The sequence below is a fragment of the Aotus nancymaae genome, unplaced genomic scaffold (genome assembly GCF_030222135.1).
Source record: "Aotus nancymaae isolate 86718 unplaced genomic scaffold, 86718_ANA_hifiasm-v0.15.2.pri h1tg000010l, whole genome shotgun sequence".
In the NCBI taxonomy this organism is placed as follows: Eukaryota; Metazoa; Chordata; class Mammalia; order Primates; family Aotidae; genus Aotus; species Aotus nancymaae.
Genome location: NW_026988421.1, coordinates 42,007,016 through 42,034,938, shown reverse-complemented (window position 1 = coordinate 42,034,938; position 27,923 = coordinate 42,007,016). Strand labels below are relative to the sequence as shown.

At 38.0% G+C, this 27,923-nt stretch overlaps 1 protein-coding gene and 1 long non-coding RNA gene across 12 annotated transcripts in view; one reads left to right on the top strand and one right to left on the bottom strand.

Moving 5' to 3' along the window:
• The window catches only part of RNLS (renalase, FAD dependent amine oxidase), a 398,113-nt gene that overhangs the window by 87,254 nt on the left and 282,936 nt on the right, over nt 1-27,923 (bottom strand). The window contains exon 7 of one of the 11 annotated variants that reach the window (XM_012454723.2): nt 852-2,329. The exons of the other annotated variants lie outside the window; for them this stretch is intronic. Within the exon in view, the coding sequence (XP_012310146.1) occupies nt 2,177-2,329 (153 nt within the window). The 3' untranslated portion in view covers nt 852-2,176. Of the gene's footprint in view, nt 1-851; nt 2,330-27,923 lie in introns of those variants that run through there. 11 annotated transcript variants of the gene reach the window in all.
• LOC135274003 (uncharacterized) overlaps nt 1-27,923 on the top strand; it is a 123,538-nt gene that overhangs the window by 60,367 nt on the left and 35,248 nt on the right. The window lies entirely within an intron of this gene.

Sequence of the window (27,923 nt, the reverse complement as noted above, 5' to 3'; positions counted from 1 at the left end):
ATTTCATTTCTAATGGGGAGAGGTGAAAGAAAATCTAAATGTAAAATAAGTTTTCAAAATAATTAAAATAGCAAAGTATCAATGATCTACATATTAAGTAGGGTTTTTTTCCTCATATTGCCGTAGTTTTATAAAAACAGATACAGAATTAGAACGAATAGATATTAAAAGTCATTAATAATGGCTTAGAGGAGTACTCTCTCCAGCCAACCCATCCCAGCTTTACAAATCTTTTTCTCCCTTCCTTTGGAGGATATAAATTCATAAAATAAATATAGCATTGTTTTTAAAGGTTCAGGGTGCTTTCAGTCAAATGGCTCCAGAATTATATTTGTTAAAAAAAAATAGTTAATAAATTTGAATAACTTTTCTACCATATTTTAAGGGTAAATATGGTAGAATATGGACAAAGAAAATAGGGTACATGTATACCATGGAATATTATGCAGCCATAAAAAATAAGATCATATCCTTGGCAGGAACATGGATGGAGCTGGAGGCCATTATCTTTAGCAAACTATCACAGGAATAGAAAACCAAATACCACATATTCTCACTTACAAGGAGGTGCTAAATGATAAGAACATATGAACACATGGAGGGAAACAATAGACAGTGGGGCCTACTTGAGAGTTGAGGGTGGGAGAAAGGAGAGGACCAGGAAAATAACTAATGAGTACTAGGCTTAACTCCTGGGTGACAAAATAATCTGTACAACAAATGCCTGTGACACAAGTTTACCTATATAACAAACCTGTATAAGTACTCCTAAATTTAAAAATTTTTAAAAATGTATAAACAAAGACAAATGTTAGTCAAACAAATATGGGCCAAAATAACCAAAAAAAAAATCACTATTTTTTATTATTTTATTGACACTACAAATTTTCTTCTTCCTCTCCCTGCTTTCAAAATAAGTGACATTAACCACATGTAGGCATTTATGATTTTCACCAATTTATTGCTAAAAGGAAACATAATAATATGCTATTGGGTCACAAAATCCACTTGGCAGCCATATAAGCAAATTGTCTGTTCCTGAGTATGTCTATGTATAACAGTGGACATGTAAGTGTGCAACTTTAAATACTATGACAATAAGAAGTCTTTTGTTGAACTTTTGTTAGTTTGAGAGGTTGCAATAATTTCTCTCCTTTCAAAATGCTGAAAAACAACTCACCATTTTGCTTTTCAAATTAGCAACAGGTAGCTGGTTTGGAAGGCTGGAGACTGATTTCTCTCCAGCTAGCAAGTTGTGGGGTCAGGTCACTGAGTCATGTGGGTGATATGCTGAACCACCAACTTGGCAAATATTGAACTATTTTAAGTGCATCTATTTTCTGGTTCAGTAAATTTTTTGTTGTGGTAAATTCATTAAACTTGACACAGTCTAAATGCCACAGCACATACTGGAGAGCCCGTAAAAGTAACAGCACCAGCCATAAAAGATAGCAAAAGGTAAGGATCAATATATTTTCTCTCAGTTTCTATTTAATTTTTATCTTTCATATTAGAACTGGAATTTGTTTTAAAGTTAAAAAGTACTGTGCGGCTGGGAAAATCAAGTGGAATCTTATTATTTTCTGAAAATCTGAAGGAAGGTCTCTCTGTCAGTCAAGTTGCCCTCCACGCTAAGATGATGCCATATATGACCTACAATTCAGGATCACTTAATAACTTGGGAGATAAATGAGAAATAAGAATTACGTTCTGTTATCCACAGTTTGGAAAAATCTTGTTCTGTAATTTGCAAAAATATTGATTCAAGGACACATTTGAAGACTTAAGATGGGGCCTTGATAATGTGATTATTCTTTATTCAGAATTGAAATTTTCATAAGGACAATCAAGTTTTTGGCACATGAACTGCTATTGCGATTTAATGTATTTTTTTTGAGAGAGTCGTTATTTTTTAAGTACCACTTCTCCTCCAACAAGGAGTAGTCATAGCAATTCAGAAAAGTAGGGAAAGGTGCAAGGTGTGAGGAATTTCCATTCTAGCATGGGTTGTAACTATTAAAATTACAAGATTGATTTTATACTGCACATGAAAAATGATAAGTGAAGAACAACTTTCCAGTAGTTTTTCTTAACAAAATAGAAAACAAAATGATCAATAACAGAATATTGTGAAAATAAAAATCTAATGTACATGTAGAGAATAAGGATATAGGTACTAAACATAATCCTTTAAAGCTTCCAGAACACATAAGGCAGAAGTGATACAGCCATCAAAGTTGGACTGAGTAAATCCATCCCCTCCACATACAAGGAAAGGTTTGCGATGCAGAGTCATTTGGCCAGGACAATTGGCAGCAGCATTTGTAACCTGAAAAAATAAAAAGAGGATTGCAATTGACATTCTGTGCTCTGTTGTGCTGTCATGGCAACATCCACCTGGAAAAGGCTAGTCTACCTGGAGAAATCAAGATTTCTCACAAGGAGAACCAGAAAAAAAAACAAAAAAAAAAAACAAGAAACAAAAAAAACACCAAGACTCACTAAACTTCCCCCAACCCTGGTTCAAGTGTTTACATTTATATTCTTTTTTTTTTTTTTTTTTTTTTTTTTTTTTTTTTGAGACGGAGTTTTGCTCTTGATACCCAGGCTGGAGCGCAATGGCGCGATCTCGGCTCACCGCAATCTCCGCCTCCTGGGTTCAGGCAATTCTCCTGCCTCAGCCTCCTGAGTAGCTGGGATTACAGGCACGCGCCACCGTGCCCAGCTAATTTTTTTTTTTTTTTTTGTATTAGTAGAGACGGGGTTTCACCATGTTGACCAGGATGGTCTCGATCTCTTGACCTCGTGATCCACCCGCCTCGGCCTCCCAAAGTGCTGGGATTACAGGCTTGAGCCACCGCGCCCGGCCTACATTTATATTCTTAAATGTTTAAACTTTCAGTTATTAGACAACATAATCAGAAGTGGGTTGAACTTCCAAATTAGTAGGGGCTATGGTCTGAATGTTTATCCCCACTCAAATTCATATGTTGAAATCCTAACCCCTGAAGTGATGGTATTAGAAGGTGGGGCATTTTGAGAGGTGATTAGGTCATGGGCAAAGTCCTCATGAGTGGAATTAGTGCCCTTATAAAACAGGCCCAAGGTAGGCCGGGGGTGGTGGAACACACCTGTAATCCCAGCACTTTGGGAGGCTGAGGTGGGTGGATCACGGAGTTTGAGACCAGCCTGGCCAATATGGTGAAACCCCATCTCTACTAAAAATACAAAAAATTAGTTGGGCGTGGTGGTGCGCACCTGTAGTCCCAGCTACTCAGGAGGCTGAGGCAGAAGAATCGCTTGAACCTGGGAGGCAGAGGCTGCAGTGAGCCGAGATCATGCCACTGCACTCCATCCTGGGTGATAGAGCGAGACTGTCTCAAAAAAAAAAAAAAAAAAAAAAACAAAAACAAAAAAACACCACACAAACAAACAAACAAAAACAGGCCCAAGAAAGCTTGTTGGTCTTTTCCACCATGTGAGGACACAGCCAGAAGGTGCCATTTATGAGAAGACAGGCTCTTACCAGACACTGGATCTGTAAGTGCCTTGATCTTGCACTTCCCAGATCCCAGAACTGTGAGAAATAAATTTCTGTTTATAAGCCACCCAGTCTATGGTATTTTGCTACAGCAGTCCAAATTGACCAAGGCATCCTTCTTCAGTTTCCCTCCACCCCTTTTCCCATCCCATGGTTCTTTCTTCCTCACATATTACCGAGCACTGTTCTGACCCAGGCCCCATGTTGAGCACTGGAGCAGAATTTTAAAATTTCACAACCTTGTCCTTAAGGAACTCTCTGTCCTGAGAGTAAGATTGACCCCATGGCAGTCTTTTAGAACAGCTTTTTATTTTCATATTTGAAATTACAAAAAAAAGCACAGAGATTGTTTTCTGGAGAAAATATTCTCAAAATTTGGATGGATGATGGCTAATAAGTATTTGCAGTAAGGAGAATGAGTGGGAGGTGAATATAGTTATGTTGGACGCTGAGATGATCTGACCACTAAAGCACCAAAAACCCTCTAAAAAACCAAAATATGGAAAATGATTATAATGGCAATCTTGCTTGAGAATGCTTCATTGTACAACTTCAGGGGGCTCCATTAACATGGATGACAATATGACAGCTCTAGTCTCTCCTATACAGTGTTTTCATGGACAGTAATAGGGTAAGGCCAAGAGGATTTACTTCTTTAAAAATCAGGAAAAAGACATCAAGAAATGTAGTAAATGCTATTTAAATGATGATGATGAGATCTTTGTTATAGATAGGCTGAGTCAGTATATTCCCTTACAATTTTTTTTTCTTCTAGAAATTCTTCCAGGGTCTGGCTCTGTTGCCCAGGCTGAAGTATGGTGGCATGATCATAGCTCACTGTACCTTTGAACTCCTGGGTCAAGAGATTCTCCTGCCTCAGTTTCCTGAGTAGCTAGGACTGTAAGTGCATGCCATTGTGGCTGGCTAATTTAAAAAAAAATTTTTAGAGATGGGGTCTCGCTATATTGCCCAGGCTGGTCTTGAACTCCTGGCCTCAAGTTATTCTCTGCTTTGGCTTCCCCAAGTGTTGGGATTACAGGCATAAGCCACCATGCCTGGCTTACAGGGCCTACAGTTTACTTAAAGAAAAAAAAACTTTGTCATAGATATTTTTTATTTATATGTTATATTTGGTTTTTTTAAAAGAGATGATATTACTATTTCTCTGTTGAACCTCTAAAGATATGGGCCTCTGTAGACCTGTGTCACTCAGACACAAACATGAAATATTAAGAGTATCCTCCCACTTTTCTGGAGGTCTCTTACAGCAATATCATCTATCACAGACATAGCTGATAATCTTGAAATCTGCAGACAAGATCTTTGAGTTGCTAAAATAGCCAGTACATAGTCACTGAAGCACAGACTTGGGTGTTCAATCAGAGCTTTTAACCTGCTTGAGATAGAATTTTATCAAGTTGGATTATTTAATTTGTCAGTAAAACAGTAAAGGAGGAAGAAAATGGTTAGGTTCCTAGATATTAGTGATTTCAGAATGTGATAACCAATAGTCTAATAGCAAGGGATATGTATTAGTTCATTCTCACACTACTATTAAAAACTTCCCTGAGACTGGGTAATTTATAAAGAAAATAGGTTTAATTGACTCACAGTTCTGCATGGCTGAGAGTGCCTCAAGAAACTTATAATTATGGTGGAAGGAGAAGCAGGCACGTCTTACATGGCAGCAGGCAAGAGAGAGAGAGCATGTGAAAGAGGAATTATCAAACACTTATAAAACCATCAGATCTCATGAGAGCTCACTCACTATCATAAGAACAAAATGGGGGAAACTGCTGACATGATCCAATCACCTCCCACCAGGTCCCTCCCTCAACACGTGAAGATTATGGGAATTATAATTCAAGATGAGATTTGGGTGGGGACACAGAGCCAAACCATATCAGGATGCTATATAAAAACTCAAAACCCAGACAAGACTGGGAAGAATCCTGGCAGTCTGGGGCCATTTAATGGAGAGACAAATACTTTTTGGCTCTTAATAGGTGCTGCGGACATCAGCTGTCAGTTATCCTGCAATCATTAATGTCACCATGATGGCCTCAGTTTTCAAGAAGCAATTCTAATTGCATAAAGTATTCATTGCTAGCATTTCTTGAATATCCACTGCCTATCAAATGCTGTATATGCACACCCATTTAATTCACATACAACCCTATGAGGTGGTAACTATTGTGCTTATTTTATACAGAAGAAAGTTGAGGCTCAGAGAGATTACTACTTGCCCAAAGATGGAAAGTTAGTAGATAAAGAAACAGGGATTCGAACAGAGCGGGCTGACTCCAGAACTTACACTTCCAGCACTTTCAGAAATAGTTCCACGAAGACTCGATTTAAGTAAAACAACAACAAAAAAATTTGATTAGTCACTTAGCTTTAGGCATCTGGAAAATTCACATCAATAGACCAACACATTCATACATATTCATATATATACGTATATATGTATGTGCCTATCTATGTATAATTTACACATACATAAATCTCCATTTGTGGTAAAATGTTGGTACATTTCTGTTGACATCCCTGTATAGATAAACTGTGGCACTATTAAACATTGTACAAGTATTAACCAGGAAGGAGTTTAAGGAAAAGGGTTTTGCCCAGTCATGAGCTGGTAATTTATTGGTGCTATGTAATTTAATATGATGAGTGGTAAATGCCAGATGCCAGATCACATGGCTGGAAAACTGGGCCACTGATCAGCCAGTCCGCAGTTTGAATGAAATCAATCTCACTGCATTTAGGTAGAATCGTCCATTTTGTAATAACCCAATGAAGAAAATATGAAAACATGGAGCGTGTATTGGCAAGCTCCTTTACCCATGTAAAGTAAGAGCCCTGCAGTAGAGGAGCACATAATTGTCAAAGCCACAATCTCACAATAATGCAGCCTCTTGCTATGCTTTCAGCCACAGTGAGGAACCACAGCTCAATGACTGTGTTTAAGAGAGATGTCAGGGCTGAAACAACTCCTTGCAAATCCAGGTTGCTTTGGCTCACATATGTGCCAGGATTGGTCAGAACGAACTCTCGCTTGCTCTAGAGTAGCAAATGCAATGTTTCGATAAACTTAGGCAACAACTGGACTGGGTATATAAATAAAACTGATGAAGCGGTTTTATTTCTAAGCAATTTAAACCCATGTCAATGTGTTTTGTGATTTCTCTCCACCCACAGAATAAAATGCAAACGCCTAAGCCCCACATGAAGTGCCCTTCATAACCAGGATCTTACCTACATTCAAATCTCACCTCCCTTGTCCTTGCCACTTCTCTCACCTTTGTCCTATCTATACTCAAACTCAAGTTCTTCCTGTATTTCTGTGGCTTAGAATAAACCATTCTGCTGGGTGATGTTGCATCATCCCTCTGCTTTGCTGATAAGTAAATTGCTCATCCTTCAAGACTCAGTACAAACATCACCTGCTCTGAGGCATTCTTGCTCAGCCAGGCAGGGTCAGTGCCTTTACAGCATGTTATTTCTATCTATTATGTTACTATTTTGCACTGTAATCATGCCCATGTCTGTCTCCTCCCCTTCTAGACTGCAAGCTCCTAAGAATAAAGACTGACTCACTGATCTTTGTATCCAAGGCTGAGAACAGTGCCTGGACCATATGAAAGTGTGCAATAAATGTTCATTGAGTTAAAAAAAATTGTACACAGTTGATCAAATGAAGGTCTTGACAGGAAACCTACACAAAGTGTTATTCAGAGACTCCCAATAGAGCTGAGCAGAAGCTCAAATGGAGGAACTGTCATATTTAGAAGACTCTCAGTCATGATTAAAGGCTGTCCTCTGGCCTCAGACTGTGAACTGTTTTAATGACTGTCTGCTGTTGTGTATTAAGTTGAACCACATAAACTTGCGGATTCTGTAGGTCAAAAATGGTAAAATAATGTCAATTTGTATATGGTTCAGCCTAACAGTTTCTTTGTATCATGATTACTAATTGTAAAACTTCACACAAAAATGTACTTTTGGCGTGAAAATGAAATTAAAGATGAAAAGAAAGAGGTAGGCAGACAAGTAGGCTGGGTATTTTCATAAAATGACAGTTGATTATTAGCAAAATAATTCAAAAACTGTCCATTCTTCCTTTCGTACCCATGCCGAAGCTACAGTGCATCTCTAGACTAGGAGACATTTACCCATAGAGAACAGTCATTGGCTTGGCTTATAGAGTGGCTTTATTTTAGGCTGACCTATTCAGCTATCCAGCCCACAATTTGGTTACTTAAACCTTTCTGAAACATGGCAACAGGTGATATTCAAGTGGATAGGCAAGAATTAAAGTTTTATAAATTCTAATCCTAGATGTGCAACTAATGTGATCAGGAAGCTTGGACAATGAACAATCAAGTTTTTACTGCTATGTTTCCTCATTTATATCATGAATGCAAATTATACTACATTTCATTGACTCTAAGGCACCATAAGACACACCAATATTTTATGCACCAACAAGAAAGAAAAAATGGTGGCAACATGACACAAAACTTTATACTTAATAGAAAAGTTCTTTCGAATTTATCTACATGTATCTTTTGCAAACATAAAAAGGAAATAAAAGAGAAATACATTGGTTAAGCCTTTCTAAAGGCTCACATTTAGAGATGGACTTCTCTGAACCACTCTTTAACTCAGACATGCTGATGTCTGATATCTATACACTTCCTTATGCAGTCTTATCCTCTGTGCTGTCTAAAACACTGGCAATGTGGCATTTCTTACAAGGGTGTTCCACTGAATTATTTTTTCTCGGGTTTTCTTCTGAGCTGCTGACACTGTTCTGCAAGTATGGATTATACTTTTTTCTCTTTATTGGGAAAGAAAGGTTTTCAGACAGCAACCAGGCCTCATATTCTTTCTCAAATTGTTCTTAAGTAATTTGTTAGTTTAAGTATCAAGAGGTTACAGCTGCCCACTCCAAAAGCACCAGAAATAACCAAATTCCCACGTGTGAAAACTACATCTTGACTGTCTCCTGGTGTATACTGATGTGGTGGTATCTTACAGTTGAAGAAATATGGCAAGTATTAAGTAGGGTAAGGGGAGAGAGATGGTAAATACTCCACAGTTTCTAAATGCACGACAAATCAAAATATAATGAATGGTAGAATCCTTTAAGTGGTGCTTTTCCAGTTAAGTAGCACTGTTGGTGTTAGGACTTCTAATGTCTTTAGCATCGCTGGTTTAAATACTCTATTTTCTCAGCTCACCCAAATAAGCAGCCTAAGGTGAAACTGACAGAGATATACTGGTTATCTAAGAATCCATGCATTTTCAAAGGTAAATGTATCGATTCCAGAACCAAATCTAGTTGTCTTCCCAGATCATTCATCTTGCTGGGCAAATTTCCCCAACTGTATCACAGATTATAGGGCAACACAGGTGTAGCAACTCCTGACAGACATCACTAATCAATCGTGGCATTCTTTCCACATAGCCCAGCAGGGTCTCAGGATCCTTCTCCCTTCCGTGCTTCAGGCAGCCCCTACCAGTCAATTGGAGTTGGCACTTGAGAAGAATCCTATATATCAATCCTGGATTAGAAGATGATTACAGAAGGAACACATAATTAGAAATAAGGGAACTAAATATTCTTTACTGTTTTTTCTCTCCTTTTCTATTAAGTTACGATAGCTTGATGCATTGCCTCTCTCCAAACCAGGGACATTTCAATGCCAAGGAACAAAATCACATCAGGAGCCATTTCCTCTAGATGCTGCTGCATGACCAATTATAATTCCTTCTAATAACCTTCTGAGACCCCCCTCCTCCAGGACACTACCCTTCTCTGGTTCACACAGGTGCTTTGGCTGCTGTGTAAAAATAAAATACAGGCATTTTAGCTATAACCATAGTTCTACAAAACTGTATGCTAAAAATATCAGGGCTTGTGGGAAAAACAGAGTTGGGGGCAGATGACTCAAAGCTTATGGAACTTTGAATCACGCACTAACAAAACCAATAAACATCGCAGTAAAGTGGCTAGCACAGTTAACATTCTCCCAGCTTCTGCATCTAGCTAGAGTGGTACACTCTTTGCAGCCTATGATCCTGGAGCTTGTGTTTCTCCTTTGAGATATGGGTCTTAGAGGACAGTTGCCTCCAAAATAGAGCATTTTGAGCTAAATTGAAAACATGATCTCGGATGCTGCCTTTATTCATCAGTCTGTCATGTTAAAATAGGGGAAATATCTTTGTGGTTTCACCAACTGCACTTCCACTTTTGCTGAAAAGCTTAATGTGGTAGAAAACCCAGCAGTTCTTTAGGCCATTAGAACAGCCACTATTTGCACAAAAGGAAGACACCTTTGTAGATTTCTAGTTATTATTCCTAAGACCTTCACATTTAGTAAGGCTTTATCTTTGCTTGTAAGAAAACTTACCCTAATTACTTCAAAACATAAGCGTGTTTGAGACCAATATGAGTCTCCTGATATTGATCTCTTATTTCTCAATTGCATACGAGGTAATTTACATTTAAAAAAAAAACCCTAGTTGCAAAAGACTGTAGATAATTTTCCCACTTTCTTATATTATATTACCTTCCTGCAGGTCACTTTAATTTGCTTTGGGTATGCATGAGCCTTGACAGCAGATGGAGATGTCTAAGCCATCACTTGTATTTTGATACTTACACTGCATCTTTTAAAAACAATTTTCATCTGTTCCAGTGTTTGATGGTGACTCTTAAATTGTTCCTGAATTCAGGGAAACTTCATTGTTTACTAGTTGCACACTAAATTGACTGGGGAAAACTTTGAGTAATAATCTCCTTTCCTTGGCATTTCCCCTGCTCATTGCATGTGTGAGGTATTGACCACACTGGCAATAATAAATAGCTATGAAGGCTGAGATGGTATGGAGCTGATTGATACATTTTCTCACTTTCTTGCCTTTTTCTACTCTGCTACCAGTGTAAACCTAAGTCCATGCCAGTACATAAACAGCAGAAATTGAATATCTGGTTAACTTGTTCCTTTATAGCCTCTATCTATGCAAAGCACAAAGGTAGTTGTTCCCAAAAGGCAAGATGAAGAAAAAGTAAGAATTATGAGCTTTTTCATAAAGCGAAGTGTATTTTATATATATAATGTTTACAAATCTGTTATGAAGTTGTAACTTTATTTTTTGAGTTATTCTTTTGTTTAAATTCTTGTAGCTGTGTTTTTACCTTTTAAATTTTTAATTGAATAATTAAAAGATAACAATATTATATTAGTTCACAAAACATTTAGAGGGATTTTACTGGTCCATGAAAAAAAAAAAATGCCTGGAACCATTGCTCTGGGTAAGGCTTGACACAGCTCAAAGCAGAGTCTCTGTCAACCTGAAGAATGTTTTCCATAAAAGGTAGAGATGGTGGCTAGGGAGGAGCTAACATGAGCTTTGAAAAACCATCAGTAATTTCCAGTATCACTGGATAACCTGAGTTTGGGTTTGGTGAGTGGATAAGTAATTTTTAAAAATGGAATGAAATCTTATATAAAATGTATTTCCCAGAAACCTGTACAACCTCTCTTTTATACAAATATTACTCTAGATAGAACTAGAATCTATAGTAACACATGCTTGCTTTGTTCACCCATGGCTAAACATTTAGGTAGTAATCATCAAAGGTTTGGAGGAAAATTAGGATTGGTGGAAATGACTTAATCAAATGTGGAATAAATTCAAATTACATGTGGCCTAGAGAGTGTATGTGGTTCATATTGATTCTCTGTATATATCTCTCTATTCTTACCATATTCACAAGGCATTGATTATAGCATTGATCACATGCTTGTTTACACACACAGGGAGAAGTGTCAATAAATGAAGGAGTGACCAGGACTTATTCTGATGTCAATGGAAATGACTGTTTGCGTATTTACAGATAGAAGACTAATCCAGGCATTCTGAAAAGATATAACTTCAATATTGTGGCAACAGTGGAACAATACTATTAGCCACTGAGTAAATATCCATAATAAAAGAAAGAAAGGAAGAGCTGGGACATGAAAGTTGAAAACAGGTTTTTTCTTTCTTTCTTTTTTTTTTTTTTAAATGCACAAAGTATTTTCTGTAGGGCAAATTCAAAATGAAATGTTCCTACTTCTACCAGGGGTATATTTACCCCTAATTTTCTCCTATTTTTAAAAAATCCCTTTGGGGTTTGATGAAAATCCAACAAAATGTTGCTAATTCCTCTGCATACAACTAACCAAAATGCAGTTTGGTAAGAGATGTTTGAAGTTTAAAAGCCTTCTGAATCCTTAAAAATAGCAAGCTATGGGGGCTGTGTCTTACACATCTTTGTATTTCTGGTATCTGTTACTCCACTGTATATGACTAGCATTGAATAAATGTTTGCTCAAAGAATGAATGCACACAGACCAACAAAAAAGCTAATTCAAAGTTTTGAAATTTTTATATTCACAGTGTTCAGATGGTCTCTAAAGGTGGTAGAATTTTTTTTCTCTATGAAAATCATTTTCTTTAGTTTCTGAGTCTCTAAATTTTGCTTTCCCGCCCCCGCCCTCCAAACAATCATGCTATTAACCACCTTCTCTTTTGTCATACTTAACCCCTCACCACTCTATCCCAGTTCCTGAGCAACTGAACTGCACAGGACAACACCTATTCTGATTTAACTTTAAAAAATTATTTCTTAAAACAGTTGATTCTCTATGCTCAGATTTTTGTAGCAAAGTAGAAATCATACATATATGAAATATATTTGTTATAGTATTAAACAAAGTGAAGATAAAGATTATTTCTTAACCATACACTGCATCTTATTAAAGATAAGTGATACTCCAAACTGAGATAATAATGATACATTGGGATGCTGATTATACCATTTAATCTATTTTTAGGTATATTTCTTTGATAATTATACCTGATTTTTGAGGCTCTCAGTTCTAATCATCTTATGCTACAGTACTTAATAATCATAAAGAGCTTTATCAACACATGGGTGCTTTCCTGCAGAGATGGTACATTTTTAATTGGTTCTTACGTGTTGTGTTCATCATTTCGTCTTTCCTCGGTTCTACTCATCTCTCCAGTGTTCTGTTATATTTAATGGTGATCTCATAAACCCATTTCTTTCTTGTGCTTAGGGAAAGGCTTACTTGTATTGTGGACTCCTGATTACAGAGCTCTGTATCTGGTACTACAGAGAGCTGCTGTAAAATTACTATTGGTTAGAATACCCTAGGTGTGAAGAAAGCAATGTGGTTCGGTCAATTCTCAGTGGAGCTTTTCATTTTATTGGCATTTGTCTATTCCATTTTAATAAACCACTGGGTAGATGCAGGCAGAATGTGCCACAAATCAATTATATGATCCATGTAGCAGCTTTAGTGGGCTCATACTGCAAAGGGCATACTTTGCTGAAATTGTATATTCAATTGCTGAGGTCTACATTGACTCTGTTTAGATCTATTCTATCTTTTAAAACCCTGAAAACACTGGCACAAACTCTTTTGATGAGGACTTGTTCAGAACAAACATACAACAAAGAATGAAATATGGTTTTCTCTAGTACTATTGAAGTAACAATGGACAAAACAACAGCCATGTTACATTCTCTTTTAGAGTTTTTAATTTAATAGAAAATTGTTCTGCCTTTCAGCAAGTTTTAGTATATTCATTCATTAATTCTTCAAATATTTGTTTTGTTCCCAGTAGTTGCTGAGCACTATGAAAAGTGTGAGGGTACAAAACCCAGCTCCTTTCTGTAACGTGATTTAACAGATTTGGAATTCTTTTGTTTTCATCTAAATATAAATGTTCTGTCACAATTTCTCAAAGGATCCAATTGCTTGGGATTGTAGGATGCAGAGGGCTAAAAATGCTTTCCATGGTGAGTCCGGAGGTAAACTGAGAATCATTTTTCCTCCTGAACTGGGCCTCACTACTATCTCTTCCCCTTCTGTAGGATGACAGCTAGTTAATTTCCTGCTGATTCAATTTTTCTGCTTCTCCTTCTCCCATTCCCTGTTTATCCTTCCTGATGACCTAGAAACATGGCATTGACATTTCTTTCTGGTTCTCATTCATGTTGAATGGACCCAACAACTTTGTATCTGGCCCAGAGGATTATGGCAAAAAAGAATGCAGGCATTTTGATCTTGAGGTCTAGAAACAAACTTCCTTCTACTTTTAATACTGTGAAAATTACAAGAGTCAACTCTTGTGCTCCTCAGAAAAACAATAATGGAGGATAAAAAATACAGGTGTTTTTAAAAGTCAGCTTAAGTAAATCTATATATAGTAAAATTTATTATGTGTACTGTTCTATACATTTTGACAATATATGCAGTTGTGTAACAGCCACTATTAATAACAAAGAACATTTCCACTCTCCCCCAAATTTCCCTTATGCCCCATTGCAGTTGATCCCTTCTTCTCAATCACAGCCCCTGCTAACACTAATGTTTTTTGTCTCTACATTTTTAACTTTTCCTGAAAGTGATACAGACTTTTTTTTCTGATGTTGCTTTTTATTTATTTATTTGTTTTATTTATTTATTATTGATGTTGCTATTTATTTATATTATACTTTAAGTTCTGGGGTACATGTGCAGACGTGCAGGTTTGTTACATAGGTATACATGTGCCATGGTGGTTTGCTGCATTTAAACTCATCAGCTACATTAGGTATTTCTCCTAATACTATCCCTCTCCTAGCCCCCCAGCCCTGACAGGCCCTGGTATGTGACATTCCCCTCCCGGCATCCACATGTGAGGTTCAACTCCCACTTATGAGTGAGAACATGCAGTGTTTGGTTTCTGTTCCAGATTTAGTTTGCTGAGAATGATGGTTTCCAGCTGCATCTATGTCCCTGCAAAGGACCTGAAGTTATCGTTTTTTTATGGCTGCATAGTATTCCATGGTGTATATGTGCCACATTTTCTTTAGGTATTTGGGATGGTTCCAAGTCTTTGCTGTTGTGAATAGTGCTGCAATAAGCTACATGTGCATCTGTCTTTATGGTAGAATGATTTATAATCCTTTGGGTATCTACCCAGTAATGGGATTGTTGGGTCAAATGGTATTTCTATTTCTAGATCCCTGAGGAATTGCCACACTGTCTTCCACAATGGTTGAACTAATTTACACTCCCTCCATAGTGTAAAAGCAGTCCTATTTCTCCAGATCCTCTCCAGCATTTGTTGTTTCCTGACTTTTTAATAATCACCATTCTAACTGGAGTCAGATGGTGTCTCATTGTGGTTTTGATTTGCATTTCTCTAATGATCGGTGATGATTAGCTTTTTTTCATGTTTATTGGCCCCATAAATGTCTTCTTTTGAGAAGTGTCTGTTCATATCCTTTGCCCACTTTTTGGTGGGGTTGTTTTTTTCTTGTAAATTTGTTAAAGTTCTTTGTAAATTCTGGATATTAGCCCTTTACCAGATGGATAGATTGCAAAGTTTTTCTCCTATTCTGTAGGTTGCCTGTTCACTCTGATGATGGTTTCTTTTGCTGTGCAGAAACTCTAGTTTAATTAGATCCATTTGTCAATTTTGGCTTTTGTTGCTATTGCTTTTGGTGTTTTAGTCATGAATTCTTTGCACATGGCTATGTCCTGAATGGTATTGCCTAGGTTTTCTTCTAGGGTTTTTATGGTTTTAGGTTTTATATTTAAGTCTTTAATCCATCTTGAGTTATTTTTTATATAAGGTGTAAGGAAGTGGTCCAGTTTCAGTTTTCTGCATATGGCTAGCCAGTTTTCCCAATATCATTTATTAAATAGGGAATTATTTCCCCATTGCTTGTTTTTGTCAGGTTTGTCAAAGATCAGATGGTTGTAGATATGTGGCATTATTTCTGAGGTCTCTGTTCTGTTCCATTGGTCTAGATATCTGTTTTGGTACCAGTATCATGCTGTTTTTGTTACTGTAGCCTTATAGAATAGTTTGAAGTCAGGTAGTATGATGCCTATAGCTTTGTTCTTTTTGCTTAGGATTGTCTTGGCTATATGAGCCCCTTTTTTGGTTCCATATAAAATTTAAAGCTGTTTTTCCTAATTCTGTGAAGAAAGTCAATGGTAGCTTGATGGGGATAGCATTGAATCTATAAATTACTTTGGGCAGTATGGGCATTTTTCACCATATTGATTCTTCCTATCCATGAGCATGGAATGGTTTTCCATATGTTTGTGTTCTCTCTTATGAGCAGTGGTTTATAGTTCTCCTTGAAGGGGTCCTTCACAGCCCTTGTAAGTTGTATTCCTAGGTATTTTATTCTCTTTGTAGCAATTGTGAATGGGAGTTCACCCATGATTTGGCTCTCTGTCTGTTATTGGTATATAGGAATGCTTTTGATTTTTGCATATTGAGTTTGTATCCTGAGACTTTGCTGAAGTTGCTTATCAGCTTAAGGAGATTTTGGGCTGAGATGAATGGGTTTTCTAAATGTACAATCATGTAATCTGCAAACAGAGACAATTTGACTTCCTCTTTTCCTATTTGAATACTCTTTATTTCTTTCTCTTGCCTAATTGCCCTGGCCAGAACTTCCAATACTATGCTGAATAGGAGTAGTGAGAGAAGGCATCCTTGTCTTGTGCAGGTTTTCAAAGGAAATGCTTCCAGTTTTTGCTCATTCAGTATGATATTAGCTGTGGGTTTGTCATAAATAGCTCTTACTATATTAAGATATGTTCCATTAGTACCTAGTTTATTGAGAGATTTTAGCATGAAGGGTGTTGAATTTTATCAAAGGCCTCCTCTACGTCTATTGAGATAATCATGTGGTTTTTGTGATTGGCTCTGTTTATGTGATGGATTACATTTATTGATTTGCTTATGTTGAACCAGCCTTGCATCCCATGGATGAAGCTGACTTGATCATGGCTGATAAGCTTTTTCATGTGCTGCTGGATTCAGCTTGTCAGTACTTTATTGAGGATTTTTGCATTGATGTTCATCAGGTATGTTGGCTTGAAATTTTCTTTTTTTGCTGTGTCTCTGCCAGGTTTTGGTATTAGGATGATGCTGTCCTCATAAAATGAGTTAGGGAGAAGTCCCTCTTTTTCTATTGTTTGGAGTAGTTTCAGAAGGAATGTTACCAGTTCCTCTTTGTACCTCTGGTAGAATTCGGCTGTGAATACATCTGGACCTGGCCTTTTTTTGGTTGATAGAATATTAATTACTGCTTCAATTTCAAAACTTGTTATTGGTCTATTCAGGGATTTGACTTCTTCCTGGTTTAGTCTTGGGAGGTTGTATGTGTCCAGGAATTTATCCATTTCTTCCAGATTTTCTAGTTTATTTGTGTAGAGGTGTTTGTAGTAGTCTCTGATGGTAGTTTGTATTTCTGTGGAATCAGTGGTGATATCCCCCTTATCATTTTTTTATTGTGTTTGATTCTTCTCTTTTTTCTTCTTTATTAGTCTGGCTAGTGGTCTATCTGTTTTGTTAATCTTTTCATAAAACCAGCTCCTGGATTCATTTTTTGTTTTTTGAAGGTTTTCTCATGTCTCTATCTCTTTCGGTTCTGCTCTGATCTTAGTTATTTCCTGTCTTCTGCTAGCTTTTGAATTTGTTTGCTCTTGCTTCTCTAGTTCTTTTAATTGTGATGTTAGGGTGTCAATTTTAGATCTTTCCTGCTTTATTCTGTGGGTATTTAGTGCTATAAATTTCCCTCCAAACACCGCTTTAGCTGTGTCCCAGACATTCTGGTATGTTGTGTCTTTGTTCTTATTGGTTTCAAAGAATATCTTTATTTCTGCCTTAATTTTGTTATTCACCCAGTAGTCATTCAGGAATAGGTTGTTCAGTTTCCATGTAGTGTGCAGTTTTGAGTGAGTTTCTTAATCCTGAGTTCTAATTTGATTGCACTGTGGTCTGAGAGTCTCTATGATTTCCATTCTTTTGCATTTGCTGAGGAGTGCTTTATGTGGTTGGTTTTAGAATAAGTGAAATGTGGTGCTGAGAAGAATTTATATTCTGTGGATTTGGGGTGGAGAGTTCTGTAGACGTCTATTAGGTCCATTTGGTCCAGAGCTAAGTTCAAGTCTTGAATATCCTTGTTAATTTTCTGTCTCATTGATCTGTCTAATATTGACAGTGGGGTGTTAAAGTTTCCCATTATTATCGTGTGGGAGTCTAAGACTCTTGGTAGGTCTCTAAGAACGTGCTTTATGTATCTGGGTGCTCCCTGTATTGGGTGCATATACATTTAGGATAGTTAGTTCTTCTTGTTACATTGATCCCTTTACCATTATGTAATGCCCTTCCTTGTCTCTTTTGATCTTTGCTGGTTTAAAGTCTGATTTATCAGAAACAAGGATTGCAACCCCTGATTTTTCTTTTGCTTTCCATTTGCTTGGCAAATATTCTTCCAACCCTTTATTTTGAGACTGTGTGTCTCTGAATATGAGATGTGTCTCCTGAATACAGCACACTGATGGTTCTTGACTCTTCAGCCAGTTTACCAGTCTGTGTCTTTTAATTGGGGCATTTAAGTTATTTACATTTAAGGCTAATATTGGTATGTGTGAATTGGATCCTGTCATTATGATGCTAGCTGGTAATTCTGCTTGTAGTTGATGCAGTTGCTTCATAGTGTTGATGGTCTTTATAATTTGGTCTGTTTTTGCAGTGGCTGGTACTTGTTTTCCCTTTCCATGTTTAGTGCTTCCTTCAGGAGCTCTTGTAAGGCAGGCCTGGTAGTGACAAAATCTCTCAGCATTTGCTTGTCTGTAAAGGATTTTATTTCTCCTTCATTTATGAAGCTTAGTTTGGCTGGATATGGAATTCTGGGTTGAAAATTATTTTTTTCAAGAATGTTGAATATTGACCCCCACTCTTTTCTGGCTTGTAGAGTTTTTGCAGAGAGATCTGTTGTTAGTCTGATGGGCTTTCCTTTGTGAGTAATCCAACCTTTCTTTCTGGCTGCCCTTAACATTTTTTCTTTCATTTCAACCTTGCTGAATCTGACAATTATGTGTCTCGGGGTTGCTCTTCTCAAGGAGTATTTTTGTGGTGTTCTCTGTATTTCCTGAATTTGAATGTTGGCCTGTCTTGCTAGGCTGGGGAAGTTCTCCTGGATAATATCCTGAAGAGTGTTTTCCAACTTGGTTCCATTCTCCCTGTCACTTTCAGATACACTGATCAAATGCAGATTAGGTCTTTTCACATAGTCCCGTATTTCTTGGAGGGTTTGTTCATTCCTTTTCATTCTTTTTTCTCTAATCTTGTCTTCATTCTTTATTTCATTAAGTTGATCTTCAATCTCTCATATCCTTTCTTCTGCTTGATCGATTTAGGTATTGATACATGTGTATGCTTCATGAAGTTCTCATGCTGTGTTTTTCATCTCCATCAGGTTATTTAGGTTCTTCTCTAAACTGGTTACTCTAGTTAGCAATTCCGCTAACTTTTTTTCAAGGTTCTTAGCTTCCTTGCATTGGGTTAGAACATGCTCCTTTAGTTTGGAGGAGTTTTTTATCACCCACCTTCTGAAGCCTACTTCTGTCAGTTTGTCAAACTCATTCTCTGTCTAGTTTTGTTCCCTTGCTGGTGAGGAGTTGTGTTCCTTTGGAGGAGAAGAGGCATTCTGGTTTTTGTAATTTTCAGTCTTTTTGCACTGGTTTCTCCTCATCTTCGTGGATTTATCTACCTTTGGTCTTTGATGTTGGTGACCTTTGGATGGGTTTTTGTGTGGACATGCTTTTGTTGATGTTGATGCTATTCCTTTCTGTTTGTTAATTTTCCTGTAACAGTCAGGCCCCTCTTGTGCAGGTCTGCTAGAGTTTGCTGGAGGTCCACTCCAACTCTGTTTGCTTGGGTATCACCAGTGGAAGCTGCAGACCAGCAAAGATTGCTGCCTGTTTCTTCCTCTGGAAGCTTCATCCCAGAGGGGTACCTGCCAGATGCCAGCCTGAGCTTTCTTGTATGAGGTGTCTTTTGACCCCTGCTGGGAGGTGTCTCACAGTCAGGAGGCACAGGGGTCAGGGACCCACTTCAGGAGGCAGTCTGTCCCTTAGCAGACTCAAGAGCTGTTGAGGGAATGTGTTCTCTTTCCAGGTCCATGAGGGAACATAGTTTCTAGGGCAAGAACTTTCCAGTGTCATATTTTCTTCCCCTCCCATCTTTCTCCATCCAGGAGATTTAACGATTTATGTTTACATTTTGCAGGCATGGGAAGAAACTAAGAGTCAATCACCCCAGCTGAAGTTCTAAGGAACTCCTTTCATTGGCCAGGGGTCTTAGAGAAGGTGGGGGTTCCTCCTAGGTTAAAAGTCCCCTTCTTCTACACCCCTTCAGACTCCATGTTTGGGTCCCCGTCCACAAACACTCTCTTGTGGAAGCTGCTTTTCCTCTCCTAAACTCCATCTCTCTCTCTCAATTCCCTACCTCTCAGTGTGGAAGCTGTCTTTTCTCTCCTGGATTCCATCCTTCTGGATTCTCTCACTCAGCATGAGAGAAGCTTTCCTTCTCTGGCTTTCCCCTCTGGGAACCCTTCTCATTCAGTGTGAGAGCAGCTTTTCTTCCTCTCATTCAGTATGAAAGTTAGCTGTTTCTTTCTCTCTCCTCCTTTCTCTCTCTTGGCTTTAAATAAAATCACTTTCTAAAAATTTGAGTATGGCATTTACTTTTATGAGCACACTGCGCTGTAGTCTCCTCTCTCGTTCTTGAGAGGGCGATAGACCAAGAACCTGGAGAAATGTCCTCTCAGGGGAACTGAGGGCACCCCTGAACCCCAATATAATACTGTGGTGGGAGATCTGCTGCTCTCTTCAGAGCTGGCAAGAAAGAACATATAAGTCTGCTGAAGCTGTGCTCACAGCTGTTCCTTCTCCCAGGTGCTCTTTCCCAGGGAGATGTGAGTTTTATCTATAAGCCCCTGATTGGGGCTTCTGCCTTTCTTTCAGAGATGCCCTGCCCACAGAGGAGGAATCTAGAGAGGCAGTCTGGCTGCAGTGGCTTTGCTGAGCTGTGGTGGGCTCTGCCCAGTTTGAACTTCCCAGAAGCTTTGTTTACACTGTGAGGGGAAAACAGCCTACTCAAGCCTCAGTAATGGTGGACGCCCCTCTCCCTCAACCAAGTACAAGCATTCCTGGTCAACTTCAGACTGCTGTGCTGGCAGCAAGAATTTCAAGCCAGTGGATCTTAGCTTGCTGGGCTCCATGAGGGTGGGATCCATTGAGCTAGACCAGTTGGATCCCAGGCTTCATCTCCCATTCCAGGGGAGTGAACGGTTCTGTCTCACTGGTGTTCCAGGCACCACTGGGGTATGAAAAAAATTCCTGCAGCCAGCTCGGTTTCTGCTCAAACAGCAGCCCAGTTTTGTGCTTTAAATCCAGGGCCCTGGTGGTGTAGGCACCTGAGGGAATCTCCTGATCTGAGAGTTGTGAAGACTGGGAAAAGCATAGTGTGACCCCTTGTGCTTCCCAGGTGAGGCAACGCCCCACCCTGCTTCAGCTTGCCCTCCGTGGGCTGCATCCACTGTCTAACCAGTCCCAGTGAGATGAGCTGGGTACCTCAGTTGGAAATGCAGAAATCACCTGCCTTCTGTGTTGCTCTTGTTGGGAGTTGCAGACTGGAGCTGTTCCTTTTTGGCCATCTTGCCAGCCATTTGATGTTGCTCTTTTAAAATTATTATCACTTTATCTTATTATGTATGACTTCTTTCCGAATCAAGCCTGAGATCAAGCAATCCAGAGTAGGGAAGCAAAAAAAGACAGCCAACAAGAAAGCAGAGAGAAGACTGCAGAAGCCAGGGGAAGTCTAGGTACATGGACAGAGGAATGGGAGGGGTCACATCCACACACAAACTATGAGTGTGACTTCTTTCACTGAAATAATGCTTCTGAGATTCATTCATGTTATTATAAATATTTCTAGTTTGTTCCTTTTTATTAGTGAGTAGTTTTTTTTTAATTTATGGATATATAATAATTTATTTACCTATTTAGCAGGTGATGAATAGTTAGGTTATTTCCACTATTTTGCAATTATTAATAAAGCTGCTAATATTATTTGGATGTAGGTTTTTGTGAGGATGCATGTCTTCATTGTTCTTGGGTAAATCTCTAAAAGTGTGGTTGCTGGGTCACATAGTAAGTGTATGTCTAACTTTGTAAGAAACTGCCAAAGTATTTTTCAAAGTGGCTGTGCCATTTTGCATTCCCACCAGTGATACGTGAGAGTTCCAATTGTTTCACATCCTTGTCAGCAATTGTCATATTCAGAGTTTTCGATCTGAGCCCTGACTGGCTTCTTTCACATAGCATGTTTCCTTGTAGGTGTGTCATGGTATCTCATTGTAGTTGTAATCTGCACTTCCATAATGAACATTGATGGTCATTATCTTTCTGTGTGCTCACTTGCCATTCACATCTTTTTGTGTGTTTGGTGGAAATACACTTAAAATTTGCAGTTAGTAACTGGTGAATACTAATCTGCTTTCTGTCTCTAGGGATTTGCCTATATTGCATGTTTCATATGAATGGAATCATTCAAGAGGTTATCTTTATGACTGGCTTCTTTCATATAACATGCTTCAAGGGATCATCCATGTTATAGCATGTACTTCATCCCTTTTTATGGTTGAATGACATTCCACTGTACGGATATAATATATATTGTTTATTCATTAGTTGATAAGACATTTGGGTTGTTTCCACTTTCGGCTATTTTGAAAAGTGCTGTTATGAACATTGGTGTATGCAGTTTTGGTTGAACACATGCTTTCATTTCTTTTGATTATACATCTAGGGTGGAACTGCTGCCTCATATTGTAATTCTATGCTTAACTTATTGAGTAACCACCAAGCTGTTTTTCACAGTGGCTGCGCCATTTTACATTCCCATCAACAAAATACAAGTGTTCCATTTCTTCACATCTTCTCTAACACTTGTATTCTGCATCTTATAGCCATCCTAATGTGTGTGAAATAGTATCTCATTATGATTTCAATTTGCATTTCCCAAATATATAATGATTTTGCACACCTTTTCATGTGCTTCTTGGTCATTTGTATTTCTTCTTTGGCAAAATGTCTATTCAAGTCTCTTGCTCATGTTTTAATTGGGTTGGGTTGCTTTTTTTGTTGTTTTTTTTTTGGCTGTTATAAAAGTTCTTTATACATTCTGGATAGTAGACTTTTATCAGATATGTGACTCATAAATATTTTTTCCCATTCTGTGGGTTATATTTCACTTTTTTGATAATACTTTGATGAACAAAACTATTGAATTTTGATGCAGTCCAAATTATATTTTCTTTTGTTGCTTATATTTTTGGTGTCATATCTAAGAAACCATTGCCAAACTCGAGGTTATAAAGATTTACCACTATGTTTTCTTCTAGAATTTTTATGATTTTACCTTGCATATTTAGGTTTTTGATCCATTGTGAGTGAATTTTTGTGTGCAGTGTGATGAAAGTGTCCAGCCTTACTCTTTTGTATGTTGATATCCAGTTGTCCCTGCACTATATATTGAAAAGATTATTCTTTCTTCATTGAATGTTCTTGAGAATATTGTTATAAATCAATTCACTATAGGTGTGGGTTTATTTCTGAACTTTCAATTACATTCTATTGATCTATGCCTGTCCTTATGTCAGTACTACACTGTCTTATTACTGTAGTTTTGCAGTAAGATTTGAAATGAGAACCTGTGAGTCCTCCAACTTTGTTCTTTTTTTCAAGATTGTTTTGGCTATCAGGAGTCCTTGTGGTTTCATTTAAATTTTGGTCTTTTCATTTCTGCAAAGGCCAATGTGATTTTGATAGAGACTGAAATGAATCTGTAGATCACTCTGGGTAATTCTGCCATCTTAAAGATATTACATCTTTCAATATATGATATCTTTTTGTTTATTCAGGTGTTTTAAAATTTCTTTCAGCAATGTTTTGTAGTTTTCAGTGTAGAATTCTTACAATTCCATAGTAAATTCACACCTCTTCTTTTGTGAAGTACTCTTTTAAGTATTTTGCCGATTTTTAGATAATTGTGCTTTTTTTTTTTTTGAGATGGAGTCACACTGTATTGCCTAGGCTGGAGTGCAGTGGCACGGTCTTGGCTTACTGCAACCTCTGCCTCCCAGGTTCAAGCAGTTCTCCTGGGTTCAAGCAATTCTCCTGTCTCAGCCTCCTGAGTAGTTGGGACTAGAGGTGCACACCACCATGCCTGGCTAATTTTTGTATTTTTTTTTTTTAATAGAGACAGGGTTTTGCCATATTGGTCAGGCTGATCTTTTTTTTTTTTTGAGACAGAGTTTCACTCTTGTTACCCAGACTGGAGTGCAATGGTGCGATCTCGGCTCACCGCAACCTCCGCCTCCTGGGTTCAGGCAATTTTCCTGCCTCAGCCTCCCGAGTAGCTGGGACCACAGGCACGCGCCACCATGCCCAGCTAAGTTTTTGTATCTTTAGTAGAGACAGGGTTTCACCATGTTGACCAGGATGGTCTCGATCTCTTGACCTCGTGATCCACCCGCCTCGGCCTCCCAAAGTGCTGGGATTACAGGCGTGAGCCACCGCGCCCGGCCCAGGCTGATCTTTAACTCCTAACCTCAGGCAATCCACCTGCTTGGGCCTCTCAAAGTGCTGAGATTACACGTGTGAGCCACTGTGTCTGGCCTATTGTTTTTTTTCTTAATTATTGATTTGTGAGAGTTCTTTGCATATTCTGAATACTAGCTTTTTACTGATAAATGCTTTTAAAGATATGTCCTTTGTAACATTTTCTCCAAGTTTATGGCTGTATTTTTATTTTCCTAATAGTGTCTTTCAAAGACATAGTTTTCTTTATTTTAATTAAGCTCAATTTATCAGTTTCTTCCTGTATGGCTGTGCTTTTTTGTGTTCTATCTAAGAAATGTCTGCCATATCCAAGGTCATAAAGATTTTTTCCTATGTTTTCATGTAGCAGTTTTAGAATTAAAGGTGTTATGTTTAGGTCTGTGATCCATTTTTAGTAATTTTTGTGTATGGTACAAAACATCAACTTTTGAATATAAAATTGCATTTTCCAAATTTTATTTTGTTGTTCACTAGTTCTTTAAGAAAAATGTTCAATAGAAACCTTGATTTCCTCATTTAAAGCAAAGATAATATTTACTTCCTGATCTGTCAGTTTTGAGGATCAAATGAAACCAAGTATACAAGTGTTTTCTAAAATCAGAGTATAAATGTTAACTATGATTATTTCTAGCTGACAGCAGCAAAAAAAAAAAAAAAAAAAAAAAAAAGAATGTTATAAGAAGGTGTCATAATTAGGAGAAAGTCAGAACTCAAAAAATTAGTGCAGTATAAAGTGAGGTGTTTAAAAACACTAGCTTTTAAATAGGCCTGCATTTGAATTCCCCCTTCGCCACTTCCTAGCAGCTGAAACTCACATAAGATACGCAAGCTCTCTAATCCTGAGTTTTCTCACCTATATGATGGGGAAGGGACAAACTCCACAAGGTGGTTGGGGTATAAAGTGAGTTACAAACAGAGCCCAGTGAGCCACAGTGAGTAAGGAATTAATAAGTTGCATTCTTGAAAGAGAGTGAGAGACTGTCTAATAACGTGCTGATGTGAATTATCATGGTATACAGAAGTGCTACAACACACAGTGGCAAACACCAAGTTCAGTTTCTGCCAAACTGAGCTACTGGTCATCCCTCAAGTGTACTTTGCCTCTTTTGCTTCTGAGAAAGTACATGTGTTCTTCAAATATTGCTCCAACATCACTAACTACCTGTCTTCCTCATCTTGAAGGATTTAGCTCAAGTGACATCTTCTTTTAGGAAGCTGCTTCTTACTACTTTCTCCCTAAGTTTGCTCTGTGCTCCCATAGTATACTGTACATAGTTTTTGTATAGCAAACTGTACTATATCAGGATTATGTGCTTATTGGTTACCCTTGCTGATTGATTATATGGGAAACTCCTTAAAGGAAGGGAGCTGTCTTTTGAGTCTTTAGAACTCAGTTCAATGTTTGATACATAGTAGAAGCTCAACAAATATGTGTTTAATGAAAAGATGAGTATACAATATTAATTTATAATGTGGGTGTGACTACTAAACGTTTTGTTAGTTTTATAGCATAATACTGATGTTTACTTAAATAGACCAAATAGATTTACTCTTTGTAGGAGAGAGCTGGAATAGGGCCTATTTCTTAGAGGATCTATGCCCATGTAATAACATCCACCATCCATCTTTAAGTATTAATACTGGGTACAAGTGAATATATTTAGTATTTGCCCAGTACCAATGACACAGACTCCTTTTTAAAGTTTTCTACAAAGTATTTGCTGTTCAAAATAATTAGTTCTTCTGAATGTGTGATGCTGACTACATGGCAGAGTAAGTCCCAAGGGTATATGAGAAAAAAATGACTTCATTAAATTCCTGTGTGTTAAAACATCTAGTTTATGTAATATGGAATTTTGTGAAAAGGGGAAATATCTGCCTATATAAACTTCAATTAAACTGTGACTGTACATCCTAATTCAATGATCATAATTTCTCATCTGATGATCTCACACATAGGGACTACCTCATAATAAGGTGAAGCAAGTGGTTATGAGCTAGTGACAAGGAGGTGGGCAATTACTCAATGCAATACTTAAGACTGACACCGTTAGGTTTCCTCTTGTTGATAAATTGGGTCATGCTACAGTCCACCTATCCCAAAGGGCCTATTTTGGTTATCCAAAGATCACTATGAACTTATGATACATAGGCAAAATACTTTTTTTTTCTTTTTATATTTTTTTATTGCATTTTAGGATTTGGGGTACATGTGAAGACATCCAAGATTGTTGCATAGGTACACATATGGCATTGTGATTTGCTGCCTTCCTCCCCATCACCTATATCTGGCATTGCTCCCCATGCTATCTCTCCCCAACTCCCCATCCCCTGCTGTCCCTCTCCTATTTCCCCCCAACAGACCCCAGTGTGTGATGCTCCCCTCCCTGTGTTCCCATTGTTCAACACCCACCTATGAGTGAGAACATGTGGTGTTTGATTTTCTGTTCTTGTGTCAGTTTGCTGAGAATGATGGTTTCCAGGTTCATCCATGTCCCTACAAAGGACGTGAACTCCTCGTTTTTAATGGCTGCATAATATTCCATGGTGTATATGTGCCATATTTTCCCTCTCCAGTCTATCATCTATGGGCATTTGGGTTGGTTTCAGGTCTTTGCAATGGTAAACAGTGCTGCAATGAACATTCGTGTGCATGGGTCCTTACAGTAGAACAATTTATAATGCTTCGGATATATACCCAATAATGGGATTGCTGGGTCAAATGGAATTTCTATTTCTAGGTCCTTGAGGAATCGCCACACTGTCTTCCACAATGGTTGGACTAATTTAAACTCCCACCAACAGTGTAGAAGTGTTCCTATTTCTCCACATCCTCTCCAGCATCTCTTGTCTCCAGACTTTTTAATGATTGCCATTCTAACTGGCATGAGATGGTATCTCAATGTAGTTTTGATTTGCATTTCTCTAATGACCAGTGATGACGAGCATTTTTTCATATGTTTGTTGGCCTCATGTATGTCTTCTTTTGTAAAGTGTCTGTTCATATCCTTTGTCCACTTTTGAATGTGTTTGCTTTTTTTCTTGTAAATCTGTTTTAGTTCTTTTTAGATTCTGGATATTAGCCCTTTGTCAGATGGGTAGATTGCAAAAATTTTTCCTATTCTGTTGGTTGCCGATTCACTCTAATGACTGTTTCTTTTGCTGTGCAGAAGCTGTGGAGTTTGATTAGGTCCCATTTGTCTATTTTGGCTTTTGTTGCCAATGCTTTTGGTGTTTTGGTCATGAAGTCCTTGCCTATGCCTATGTCCTGAATGGTTTTGCCTAGGTTTTCTTCTAGGGTTTTTATGGTGTTAGGTCTTATGTTTAAGTCTTTAATCCATCTGGAGTTAATTTTAGCGTAAGGAGTCAGGAAGGGGTCCAGTTTCTGCTTTCTGCAATGGCTAGCCAGTTATCCCAACACCATTTATTAAACAGGGAATCCTTTCCCCATTGCTTGTTTTTGTCAGGTTTGTCAAAGATCAGATGGTTGTGGATGAGTGGTGTTGCCTCCGAGGCCTCTGTTCTGTTCCATTGGTCTATATCTCTGTTTTGGTACCAGTACCATGCTGTTTTGATTACTGTAGGCTTGTAGTATAGTTTGAAGTCTGGTAGTGTGATGTCTCCTGCTTTGTTCTTTTTGCTTAGAATTGACTTGGCTATGTGGGCTCTCTTTTGGTTCCATATAAAGTTTAAGGTGGTTTTTTCCAGTTCTGTGAAGAAGGTCATTGGTAGCTTGCTGGGGATAGAATTGAATCTGTAAATTACTTTGGGCAGTATGGCCATTTTCACGATATTGATTCTTCCTAACCATGAAC